The sequence below is a fragment of the Molothrus aeneus genome, chromosome 7 (assembly GCF_037042795.1).
Source record: "Molothrus aeneus isolate 106 chromosome 7, BPBGC_Maene_1.0, whole genome shotgun sequence".
Taxonomy (NCBI): domain Eukaryota; kingdom Metazoa; phylum Chordata; class Aves; order Passeriformes; family Icteridae; genus Molothrus; species Molothrus aeneus.
In genome coordinates this window covers 32,217,720-32,231,514 of record NC_089652.1, presented here as the reverse complement: position 1 = coordinate 32,231,514, position 13,795 = coordinate 32,217,720, and the positions used below count along the sequence as shown (strand labels likewise).

Sequence of the window (13,795 nt, the reverse complement as noted above, 5' to 3'; positions counted from 1 at the left end):
GATCTGTGGACAAAAGACTTCCACAGACTGAAAGCATCAAAAAAGAGAAAAAGCAATAGCATTCCTTTGTGCTCAACAGCCTTCTGCACCGTTTGCAGCAAGGACAGAGTTGGTTCTTCAATTAGTTCTAGATGGGAATGTGTTCTTACCCCAAATGAAGGACGAGGGGCTTCAAGGGGCTTTTCCAGCTGTGCCAGCTTTGATTCTGGGGCATGCCCACTTGTGCTTTGATGATCAATATGTGCAGTGTATCCCTGTGCTTTGGGAGGTGATTCCACTGGGACTGCTGAGCAGGAGTTTTTCTCCTATGTTAATTAGCCCCAGGATCCTCAAGTTCTGAAACAAGTTTTGATCTGAGGGAGTATAGGACTGAGCCATTTCTTGTGGAGAGGTATGGCTGGAAATCATATTGATTTGTGAATTTCCATGACTGGAATGCAGTGCTCTTTTTAAGGGATTGATGTGTGGAATCAAAACAGCTTGTGTGTGCTCTTCTTGCTTACTCACATGTTTCTGGTGGCCTCATTCACTTAACCTTAATAATGTGAGCAGGATTTGATTCTGTATTGCTTCTGTGTGTAATCTAGAATGTAAATGTGTCTTCTAGGGCTGAACTAACACAGCTGTGTATTTGAAAGGAGCGATGCATTGTTCATACCTTCTTTGCTTATTGCTTATCAGGTTTACTAGAAAGCAGTACAAGGCTAAAACCTCATGAAGCTCAAAGCTACAGAAAGAAGGCATTGTGGGTTTCCTGGGTCTCCATTATTGTCACACTGGCTCTTGCAGTGGCTGCTTTCAGTGAGTATTGGGAATATTTTAAATTTCACACCTCTTCTTTTTTGTTTTTCTTTGGTCTCTCAGAATTTCTTTCTTTGTGGAAGCTTTCTCATGTTTTTTTTTTTTCCTTTGCAACTGCTAAAGAGGTTTTTCTCTAGACTGCCTTTGTCTGCATCGTGCTTATAAATTAGTAAAACTGTTGGGTTTTTTTTCTGCAGAGTATAGGATTGTTGAAGGTCAGAGAAAGAAAAAGGAGATGTTGATTCCTGCTAGCATTTGTACATGTGGAACTGTTCATTTTGGAGAATAGTGTAAAAATCATTATGCAGTGGGTTGCTTTTTACCAAAGAGGTCCAATATGACAAATCTTAATCTGTTTGGGATTTTTAGTGGGAATGCTATAATAAAGAGTAGTGAATTGTAAGGGAGAAATATATCATTTATCTGTATTACACTGACAGATAACCTAAGACAATGCTAATCTGAAAGAGAAATTCCATTTTCTTTTTAGAACAGTGTTTTTCTATAATTTCCATGACATTTTTCTAGTTTACCTTTAAACAAAGAATTTGAATGGGGAAAAAAAAATTCAAACTAAACCCAAATCACTTTTATATGGGAAAAATTAAAATCTATTTCTTTTATTTCAAAACAGGAAAAAATGCATCATTGTGTAAATACAAATTTTAGTTCAATGCAAATTTGCAAAATACAAGCTTTGTATCTTGGGCTATTAAGTAACGCATGAAAGAGAAAAAGAAACATGGAATGTGGAACAAAATCTTTTCAGCGGCACATTCTCTGTTTTAGAGAGGGAAACATCAGAAGCGATTGAATTTGTGCTTTAATACAAACAAAAGGAAGGCTCTGTCTAGGAGGCATCAAAGAAGTCCCAAAACATCATTCTTAAGCTTGATAAAGACAGACTTGTATTGTTTTTCCCCTATTTTTTTATTTTGGAATCACAGCAGCATGTCTTTTGTTATTCTAATCTGCATTGTATGACCTGCTGCTGGAAGTTGGTGTCAGCTCCCAGGAGAGGTGATTAAAATCTGACCAAATGGTCTCTGGAAACTCAACATATATTACTCAGAGCAATTTATATGGAAACACAGGTACAATAACTTGGTTCAGAAATAAGAAAAAAAGAGGAGGGACACTTAAAAGCAGAATCTGACACTGTGAAGAATTTGAATGTTAACAAGAGAGTGAAACAAGTTTCCATTTTGTTCTGCTTCATGGAAATACAGTGGTCTGTCTTTGCTACTGAAGCAACATAAAGGTAAATACTAAGTTACAGAATAAACTTGTTACCTATTAACACTGTAGTTTTACAGAATATTGTGATATGGCTTAATTTTATTTTTCATTTTCATTTGTCAGGGTTGCAAGAATTAAGTGTAATATAGGTAACTAAAACTGTGTCTTTTAAAAGGATCCTTAAAAACATTTTTTAAGATTGTTTAGGCTGAATTCTTTTTTTTTTCCCTTGTTTTTTGGCAGTCTGGTAGTGTTTAAAGAAACAAACAGCAAAGAATGTAGTCCCTGTCTGGATATCCTGTGGCTGCATATTCAGCTGGAGGGGATAGGCACTGAACTACTGAAATCAGTAACTAATTATATGTTTTTGGAATGTATCTGTCCCCATGGTTTGCTGAGACTAAATTTATGAAGAATAAGAGAGGAATCAGCACACGGATACATGTTAAATCTCTGTATGGAATCTCTTATTAGGTAGTTGGCAGTTAACTTACATGCCACAAAAGCCTTGCCAGGGCTTTTCATGTCTTTACTATTAAAAATTTTCAATCTTTGAGGAAAATACAGTGACTTCTGGGATCACTTTGCTGTCCCCATGCAATTTCATGAAGTTCTGTTCATTTTACTGCCTTGCACTGGCTGCTCTCTTCCTCAGTGCTGTCCTTTTAGCAGGTTCCTCCAGCCAATCCATGAGTTGGGAGAGATGCCAGGTCACCAGAGTTTGCTGCCTGTTTGATAGAAATGTCTAGTTGTCACTTTGGGGTATCTGACACTGACAATTATCTGCAAACAACTGCTATTTAAAGCATCCTCTTTCCATTTTACCTCCTGTCTGTAATGGTGAAGTGTTGGAAATACAGCCCTGATGTTCCATTTCAGTGAAAAACAGGGACCTGTTCTGGCAGTTGTCGGGCTACACTGACTATTCTCAGTGCTCTTCCTGAATCCCCTAGAAATTCCTCATTTAAATTCCTGTTTTGTCCCCTTGTAGGCTTCAAAATACTTTCTTGCAAGCGTGTCCCACATGATATAGTCAAGATATTAGGCCAGGGAACTGATGTTATTTGATAACTATAGGAAAAATGCTAAGGGGAGTGATGCCCACGTGGAGAGTAAGGAAGAGGTTCAGGAGCTTCCTTTTCCAACCAAGTGTTTGTAAGCAGACTTCTTTCCTTTTTTATGGTCCACTCCCCACCCTTCCTTTCAAGACTGGTCTAGTTGCCTCCAGCACTGGATTTTTCCAGCATTAGAGTAAGTTGGAATGGTTTGTCTTGACTGGTATGTTTTCTTTTGATGGGATTATGATGCTGCCCTAGCTGAACTCTGATCTTTCACATGGTAATTTTGAAGGAGACTGAAAAAATCTCATGATGATCTGAATACATAAAGTAGTTTCCTTATTAGGTAATGTTTATGGCAAATGAGGCTTGAGATCATAAATCACAGAATTTTAAGGTTGGAAAAGACCTCTAAGATCATTGAGTCCCACTGTTAACCCAGCACTGCCACGTTCATGACTAGACAGTGTCCCTAAGTGCCACATTCACACATTCTTTGAAAACTTCCAGAGGTGATGATTCGACCCCTTCCCTGTGCAGCCTTTTCCAGTGCCTGGCCACCCTTTCAGAGAAAGCTGAACTAGGCTAGGCTGGGTATGGAGCAGAATCATTGCTTGAGGGAAAATGAAGTTGTCACCTTTTGTTCACTAATATTGACAAGAAGGACTTAGACCATGAAATCAGCTTTTCCACTTAGCTGAAAGAACAGATCTCTTGCTGTCAAGCACTTAATAAACTTAATTTTACTGCAGAAATACATGTAAAAGACCATTTGGAAGTTCCAGCTGCTTTCTCTGATGCTGCTCCTGCACTCTGTGGTAACCACTGTGGTCTCAGGGCTCTGAGAGCTGTTGCAGATGTTGCTCTCCAGCATGAAGTTGCACCAGGCTTCAGTAAAATCTCTGTAGACTTAAATGTGTGAGATCCTTGAAGTCAGTGGAGCCCCATGTATCATCTTTAGTAGCTGAAAATTTGGTGCTCTCAAAATATTCTGGCACTGTTGTTTTGTGCAATACTTTCATGATCAAGTGCTAATCAATGCCTGGTCAATAAATTCATTTTGCTCTTCATTTCAGGGCTGTCTGAAATATGCATGCTTGTAGAATTCTCATCAAGAGTGGATTTACTTTGTTATAAATATACAGCAATAAACAGAGTCTGAGCATGATAAAAATTATTAAAATGAACATTAAATTATTCCTTAGCACCCCAAGTAAGTGCCAGAATAATAGTTCTCATATAATTATTTCTGGATTACAGTAATGTAAGGAAAGAATGATAACAGAGAAAAGAATGATAACAGAATAATAACCTTTTTTTTTGCAGTGTATATCTGTGTAGTATAAGGCTGCACTCATTTCATAATAACAACCATTATTTCTTTCTGTAGCTGCAGTACTGTGGGCTCATACTGAGCCTAGTTTAAGAATCATAATGGAGAGCAGGTGGAATAGAACTCTGGTGTTTTGAAACCCATTATTCTTAGTTTCCTGACATTTATGTTGCTAAAGCATAATTTTGAAAAATATACAAATATAGCTTCTGCTGTTGCAGTTCATTTTCTGCTCAGGCAGCTAATCTCTGATAATATTGTCAAAGCAGAAAACAAGCTTGTTCTGTCTGCTGTTTTTTGTCCAGTGTAGACTTGTGATTCACAGAAAGCAGCGTGCTCATTCATCTTCCTGATCTGATCAGCCAAAATTGTTTCACCGTGAATGGAGGAGTCCTAGCACTGCATCAAAACAATGCATAGACCAAACTCTGCAGTGAAGGCTTTCTTTGTGGTCAGAGACTGAGAGAAGGTTCAGAATTTATGGGTTTGTAAATGTGATCTTTGTGAAGGGCTGTGGCCAGGGCAGGTCTGACCAGCCCTGGTCACTGGGAGAGGCTGTTGGCAGAGTGCAGTGGCTGCTCACATCTGTCCCAGGGCTGCTCTGGAGATCCCCCCTTCAGCTCACCACAGCCACAGGTAAGGTTCAGCTGCACAGAAATAACCAAGTGCAGCAAAAAGCCACATCCTGGTAGGTGCTTAGTCTGGTGCAGGAAGAGGTGCTGGTGTTCTGAGAAGGTGAATTCCATTTGTCTGTATCACATCTCAGGTGGAAACTCAGCAGGTAGAATTCTGTGAGTGGCAGTATTTTACAGGATTAGCTTATCCATTAGCCCATGGATAAGATACTAAATGTAAATGCAGACACTGATTTTATATAAAAAAATTATTTGTGTTTCAGAACGAATCGCTGAAAAATGATTTATCATAGTGAGCTCCCACATACTAGGAGGCATTTTGTTTGAAATATATGGTGCAAATGCTTACAAATTTCAGGGTAGGTTTTGCTTTCAGATTAATGCTTTATGCTAATTCAGATTCTAACAGTTAGAAATGCCAACAAATGTAGAAATTGTGTATCCAGGCCCACTTTCTTCACTGGAATGACTACACTGAGTCATAAAGTCTCACATGAGTTAGCTATAGGACATGACCACTGGTTTTCCTCTACTCAGGTGCATGCAAACCAAATTACATGGGACAAACATTGAGCAATTGAAACAGTTGTCCTCTGGATGCTCACATGTGGATGTACTGAGGCAATCTGTCACTCCTCATCTCAGACAACTGATTAATTTATTGATGAATATATCATTTTCTCTGTGGGCCATTCCTATTCATGCTTGTAAAATTAAATATATGTGTGCTTTCCCTGATGTTTGCACAATACTCAGTACACCCTGGGCACAGCTGTGAATCATAATAACACTACTAAAGAAAAATGTAGGGGAAGGTTCATGGTTGTGAGGCTCTTTAGTTTGGATATTTAATTCTTTAAAGGTCATTAATTTCAGACAAATGATGGGCATTCAGCACTCAGGCTGAGGTTAGAGTGTCTCATCTGGGAACCTAAACAGAGCTCTCCAGGATCACACAAAATGTGAAAAGTCTTGGTCTTTGTGTTTTCTCTTCCAGGAATTATGCGTTTCTCTTCCAGGAACATTGCATCTCTCACTCCTAAAGACCAGAGAGAAGGGTTTTTTTAGATTTTTATTTTCTCGAGTAGAGCACATTACGTTTATTCAGAAACTTACATTTCAAGTCACAATTCCATGCAAACACTTAAAACCAAGTAAAGACTAAACAGAGACTAAAGCTCCTCTGTGGTAGTGTACAGATCCCTCACTTTGCCTCTTTCTCAGGGTGTTTAATTACATCAGTCACAAAAAGACAGATGCTTCAGGGCTGTAGCCTCACAGAAGCGTTAATGAAATGTGGAACTCAAATTCCCAAGGAAGGGTCCTGATATTGGTGACTCTTGTGCTTCCCTGTCATCCTCGTTACAGCTGCACAGGTGAAAATGGAGTTTGGACCTAACCATGTTACACATAAAAGCTAAAGGACAAAAAATCCTAACCATGTTACACATAAAAGCTAAAGGACAAAAAAATCCATTGCCTGTGCAGCACTGGCAGAAGAAGCCTTTTGTATAGGTCAATCTGTACTTAATAACAACAAAATGCAATTTTCATTCACTGAAAATGAAATGAGAGGCCAGTAAGGGCCTGTCTATTTTTTTTTTCCAGGCACACAAAGCTCTAAGTGACTTTTTTGGGAGGAGAAAATAACATATGGATGTCAAGTTCAAGACTGATAGCTGTTGAGCAGAAGTGTGGGTCTAAAATCTGCAGTGCTTCACACTTCATGAAATCTTTTCCTTAGCTGGCAGGAAAATGATGGTAGAAGTCTGTGAAATCTAGAACAGGCTAGATAATGATATAATGTATTTGAACAGCAAACAATTAAAAAATTATTGCTGTGGTGGAAGTTTGTTAAAACAGCTGAATTTGTGTTTAAATGCTAACCTTTAAAACACGCTAGTCTGTTGTATTTTTGCATTAGAAAATTGCAATTTAATAATTGCTTATGTTACTATTTTTTTCTCATGAGAAAAGATCATCCCAAAACATTTTGGAATTAAAACAGGGTGCTGATGATGAGGGAAAACCAACACTGTAACACAACTTCATGGAGAGTGAGAAACGTGCAAGTACATTGTTTAGGCTGCTTGGTGTAATAATCACAATCACAGTTCCTTCCCTTGTTGTTTTATTTTTCCTTTCCAAGGTTTTGTTGGGATTTATTTTGTGTGGTGAAGATTGGAATGAGTCTGTGCAGCATTTAGACCAGTAAGAATGGTAACATCTTTCAAATGAATTGACATCTATGTTATGTAACATAGGTAATATATGTTATATTTAAATTATAGCAGAGGGTTATAGACACTTGAAATTTGGTCTTCTGTTTTGCCATTCGATTCTGTCAAAGACAACTCTGTGTTTGATGGTTCAGAGGTTCCAACGAGGAGAATACAGTTGTGTAGCAAGGTGCAATATACAAATAAGTATAAATAACCACGTGTAATTATTATTAAGTAATTGTATGGATATCATGGGTCCTACTCCTAGCCCTGAGAAAATTCTACTGTGCCATTACAGACAGGTGTAGGGAGAGGGTTAATTTTTCTTATGGGAAAAGAATTTAACACTGAATGGGGAGGGTTTTGTGCAGACCACTTGGTGCTAACTGGGTGGTGTGGGAATGATGTTCCCTACAGCCATCCCTAGCTTGTAGTGAGTGTGTATCTTGACTAAAAGCAGATGGAAGTAGTTAGAGGAAAAAAAGTAATATTAAGTTTATTGCATGTGATTGGTGTTAACTGTTATCCATAAAAAAACTGCTTGAATTTTATGTATAAAATTGAAAATAAATGATCCTCGAGCAAAAGTCTCATTTGTTGCTTTTGCTGTATTTGCTGCATCACACAAGTGGGTGTACGTCTGCCCTATGAAGGACCATCCCTGCAGTCTGAAAAGTCAAATGTATTTTCAATAAATTGCTGTAGAATCACTTCCACAAAGTAGTGTTTCAGCTGCTGCAGGCTTGTGCAAAGGCACGAATGTATTAACAGATTTCTGTATGAATGCCTGATATACCAATAGAATTTGGTTCTCATAGACAATTTCATATTTTCTCTGCTGTCCCAATTTAAAAATGCACTTTGCTTATTGGCAAAGGTGAACTTGTATTTCTTCGTATCTGGAGCTGAAAATCAATATTAATGACAGAAAATGTATGTTTAATATTCGTTGTGCAGTTTCACTTTATTGTTTGAGTTTTGTGAGCTTTTAAAGCACTACTGGATTCCAACTTTGTGGTCATGGTAGTGAAAGTAATGAAAATCAGTGCACAGCTTTCTTCTTAGGTTTCTTCTGCCAGAAATTTTAAAATGTTCATGTTTTTTAACTTAATATGCAACAAAATTAAAACTGGTACTTCAGTTAATTTTTTATAGCTTTTGCTTTACTGTGGAGGTTGATAGTGCTTGATGTTCCCTTTTTGGCCCTTATTTTCTGTGATTTTTCAGTAACAGTGTTTGAGTTCCTTTCATTGAAAGTAGAAATTTGTTAGATTTTAATACTTTCTCAGGACAGAATGTTATTTGTAAATGACTCATTTTATTAAAACTGCACTGTGGGAGGACTTAGTAAAATAATCTCCTAAATAATATGTGTCTTTACCCTGCCCTTGAGCTCCAGCAGCTCCATCCCTTGGAGCTGGATGTGAAGCCATGGTAGTGAAGCCTGGCGAGAACTGGGAGCATCTGGGAGCTGGGGGGGATTCACAGAGTGGGAGCAGAGGAAATAACAGAGAATGAGGTTGTGTGGATGGGTGGCACCACCCCTGGTGAGGTGAACAACCCAGTCTGGGCTGAAGGACACTTTGGTTTCTGAAAATGCCACCAGCAAGAGCATAAACCTGGTGTCCTCCTACATGGGTACTCCTGTAGGTCTCATGCCATGACACTTTGTGAGAGGAGACATATGAAATACTGTGTGAAAAATCCAGTTTGGTCAATCTAAAGCTGGGAAAACTTTGATACATTGCACTAAACGGGTGGTACAACCTGGTCAAATTCATTTGGTTCAAATAAACATCATCACAGCCTTTATGAAAGACTGAAACAAGAAGCCTGGAGATGGAGAAAGACAAGATAAACTTTAATGGACCTAACCTTCATTTGCAAAGCAGTCTTCTCCAGAAAAAACCATTAAGAGGTCCTGTGTATCTCTTTTGACTCTCATGTATGACTTCCATTACTGTTCTTTTCTTTGGATACTGCAGGGAAAGGGACAGAGAAGCTCATCTTCAGAGTTCAAAGAAGCAGATTAGTCAGTGCTTAGTCAAAGAAGAATGACCAGAAATAACCAGCTGGTATTTTGCTAGACAGAAGAAGTGCAGAGGAAGTGGGATGGTCTGACAGATACCATAAAAATAGGTAGACAAGAGGCATCTGCCTTCCAGGAACTGTTGCAGGATAAGTGGCTTTTGGCACTTGCACCACAAGCTCTCCTTTCTGGAGAGATCTCTGAGCCATTTTTGTGCCAGGTGTGATGCTGAGAATGAGTAACATCTACTGCAGAACTGCAGGATCTTTGGCTGAATCCTAAATGGAATTTTCTCATCAGATATGAGGATTGTTTATCTTCTGCTATTAAAGGTTTTACTTCAAGGAACTGTTAAGTACAGTGTAGCTTTGCAATATATCAAAGTGAAGAAAAATCACATCTAAGTGCATTGTCCACAGATCACATTCTTTAGTGAAACATTTTAATGGACAAAGAATGACAGTATTTTCCCAGGATCTGAAAAGAAAAATTTTAGAAGAAAGATTTATTATTGTTCAGTGGGAGATTTAATAGGATGGAAATGCTGTCTGCAGTGTCAGCTAGGATGCATAGTTGGGAAAAAACAAAAACTCCATGCAATCCCATTCTGGTAGGTAACAATAGACAGGTTAAGGTATACTTGAAATGTTGATGTTAAATTCACATTTAGTGTGAATTGAGTTCAGTGCTGCTCACAGCTCCATGGAAGGCACAGAGCAGAGCCAAGGACCCAGCATCAGACCTGGCCAAGACCGTGGAAGCCAGAGACAAAACTGCTGGTGATTGATCACTTCCTGGCTGGTGGCAGATCATTTCCTAAATACATGGCCCAGGGGCTGTGGGAGAGCTGCTCCACAGCTCCAGCAGCCTGTGCTGGAGCTGCTTCATGGGCATCAATTTGCATGTGTGCTGGAGTGTGCTGCCAGGAGCGAGGAAGACAGATGTAAGGCATCAGTCTCAGCTTGTTGTGTAAAACAGGGCTGTGTGAGTGCCCAGAGGATTGTTGTGAACCTCCCAAATTGAGAGACATCACTATTGTCTGACTTGCTGCTGAGGCTAACATATATCAGACTGTAATGTCTAACTATGTGGAACTAATAGCACCCAAAAGAGCCAATTCATCTGCTCATTTTTGTGGCACATTAAAAACTAATAGTAAACTGTGTCTCCTTTTCATTTAGCATGACTTGATGTTTCTGTGTGCAATTGTCTGCAACAAGGAGAGATTGTTTAACAATCCTCTCTAGCCATGAAAAACTAAGTCAGCAAATTAAATTATTAAGATTTTTAGTTAAAGAGGTAGAAATCATAGTTATGTGCCCCTTACCACATGAGTTCTGATTGTGGGAAACCCGTAGTTACTGCCTGTGAATGTGTCAAAAAACCAAACCCACAATTATCTGATACTGAGAAGTGGGCAGGAAAATGATTCAATTTCTGTATTTTGGGTCCTGCCACTTGAGCAAACCCTACTCAAAGTGAAATTTCCTGTTACTCTCCCACTAAGAGATACTCACTGGGTTATTGTGTGTACATTTGCCTGCTGAGAAACATCTGGTGGATGAAAACAAGGCTGTGATTTAAGGGATAATGTTGCAAGTGATGTTTAATGGCTTATGGAATCTTTAGACTTGGAATCACCTGAATACACTGAAGGTAATTTATAGGGACAGATCTTCAACTGAAGTCCAGAGATTTGTTGACTTCCATGGGTTTATTTCAATTTGAAACAAATAAGCATCAGTCCCTAAAGCATATGACAAATGATAGGATGAACTTGTACTAGAAGAGGTGTTTTCAGACTCTGTTTAGCATTTCCTTGGTGTTTTGGTAGTAAGTTATTTCTCACTTTTGTTAGGAAATATTTGCTTAAGGCAATCTGTCTTGACTCTTACAAGCATTTTTAAACACTGGGGGAAAAAGTGAATTAGCAGCAACTCAGATCCTGCTAAGTTCACAGAGGCTGGGCCAAGAATTTGCTCCAGGGACTGTTCTAATCCTGGGCATAGCCCAAGCTTTCTTTGTGGCTTTGGGGAAATGATTTTACTGCCATAAGCTTGTGCTCCATCTGCACGCATCAGGCTTTGATAAAGGAAAAGGTAACTGATTTTTCTGCCAAAAATTGGAGTGTTTTGCTATAAAATAGCTGGCATATTTATGTACAACCTATGTCTTTTAGAGTGACAACATTATCTGAATTCTGCATGTACAGGAAGGCATTGCTGGCTGCTCCATCTCAGTATTAGACCTGCTGATTTGTGGGATAATTTCCAGAGTTTGTTGTGGTTTAACTTCTGAGAACTATTTCAAAGTCACAGAATTTCTAGTGCTGTAATGCTGAATGCATTTAGATGTGTTTGACTTTGTTGCCTGTGCAGAGGTAACTCTGCTGTTGAGTGATGTGTTTTGGGCTGGTGGGTTTTGAGGAATGTGGTGCTTCTCCTGATGTATTTTGGTGGTGTAGTTAACCTTAACCCAGTTACTGATGAACTGGAATAATCAGGAGACAATTTAGACTAAGAGGAGAGGGTTGGGCAGGTGTGTAGAGTGGTGGTGTTGGTGGAATAGCTTCACTTTGTGCAGGGCCTCCCTGAAGTACTGAGGGGCTTGAATATTCTTTTTTTCTGCTTTCTTTTCTTTTTTCTTCTCCCTTTCATAGGTGGTAGAGAAAGGTAAATGTTATTAACATTGGTTTTTCAGGGCTTGTAAGCACTGAAAAACTTATCTTTGTTCACTTTCTTTGACTAACCATTCTTTTTGGTCAGGTAGAGGTTGGAAAGGATTTTTACAACTTGAAACTGCTGCCAAATGCGTACTATTGAGAAATGAAAAGGACAGAAGAATGCTAGGAAATAACCTGCCTTGAGTTCTAAGTGTACGAAATTCTTGAGATCAAGGAGGAAATCTTTACAGAGGATGGCATTTTAAAAAATTTGGAAGTCTCTTCAAGCAGCAAGTAAGATGGCTTTAACTATTGACAGTTGTCTGGAACACATCAGTGAGGCCTCAAACCTCAAGGAAGAACCTATTTTGCCATCTCTTGACCTGATGTTCAGTGTAACTTCTCATGTTTGATATTATTTTTTGCAGGGCTATGCTAGGTTTGTTGCATGTACTTTTTCCTCTTCTTGGGAAAAACTGAGCTGGAGGGTTTTGTAACAAAGCTCAGCAGTCCGGAGTTCAAAGTAAGGCTTGAAAGCTGTATAAAAAGTGCAGTTGGATTCCCTGAGGTTACAAAATGTTTTCGTCTTTTTTATTTTGCCAAGAGTTGAACAGACATTTGAGGTTTGGCTGGCTCAGGTGGCAGTCTAAAACTAGGTAAGTTACATTATTCACAGAATATGTAGACAGATTGGTCACTGCATTTACTACTCTGTAAGAATCTGCTGGTAATTGGCAACTGAGCTGTGAATATTTTTCAGGCCATGACACAGGGAAGTGAAATGGGTGTCTAATGGACCAGATTAAGTACAGCATGTATGTCCCTGGATGTTGCTGTGGTGTTGGAGGATGCTTCCCTGCCCCTTGTAGCTGAAAAAAGAAGCAAAAATCAATTTATGAAGGCTAAGGAGGTGTGCCAAAATGAACACTGTCAAGCAGAATGGTGTCCCTCATGGTTCTTTAAGTGGCTGGAAGTTTGTATTCCCCTGTTATAGAATGGAGAAGTCAGTCTTGCCATGTTGTCTTAGAACCATAATAAACAGCTCTCTGCATATGAATGTTCCCTTTATCTCTCCCCCTGGTGTTTTTAGAGTTCACTGTGAAATAAATGCTGTTCTGCAGTGACTGTGAGGCACACTGAAGTTTAGTGAGTTGGTGATTTGTTACCCTGGCTGGGTACTCTGCACATTTTCTGCATAGGCTTCCTGCTGCAATGCAGATTTCTCCTAAGCAGTAAAAACCCTTGCTAAGTTTTGCTTTTGCAAAAAACCAAGTAAAAATAATAAGCCAACTTCTGTAGTAGAGGAGAAAAGTTTTGCTAGGTATGGTATGACTTAGACAACATAAAAAAAGCACCCCAAATGCTGGGTTAAATTTGTTTAAAAATTAGGGTTGATGGTGCTTATTATTGATGGAATCAATTTTTCAAGACCAAATGCACATCACTTGTTTAAAGGACATTTTCCTGTGCTGCTGTGCTCTTTTCTGAGCCTTTTATACTTATTATTCCAGTGCCTGGCATGGAGAGGAGCCTCAGGTAGCTGATTTGAGGAAGAACTACTAAAGGATTGCTGTCTTGCCTTATCTTTACAGGTACTGCAGCCTTGTATGGCACTTGAGGGTGTGGATGGGAAGTAGGGAGGACACACAGAGAAGTTCTGAGGAACAGGAGATGATGTGCTAGCAGTGCATCTGTTGGGTCTACAGGTTAATCCTGGGAAGGTTTCAGTGTCCTGTGTGTCACAAAGTCCTGTTGTCAAATCTTTGAAACAGATTTGGTGTAAAGAGCTGCTTTCAGTCCCAGCGTCTTTGCTATT

At 39.1% G+C, this 13,795-nt stretch overlaps 1 protein-coding gene across 1 annotated transcript in view; it reads left to right on the top strand.

The window, feature by feature from the left end:
• TMEM163 (transmembrane protein 163) overlaps positions 1 to 13,795 on the top strand; it is an 88,334-nt gene that overhangs the window by 4,664 nt on the left and 69,875 nt on the right. Inside the window, exon 2 of the mRNA XM_066553601.1 lies at positions 682 to 801. Coding sequence (XP_066409698.1) covers positions 682 to 801 — 120 coding nt within the window. The remainder of the gene's footprint in view (positions 1 to 681; positions 802 to 13,795) is intronic.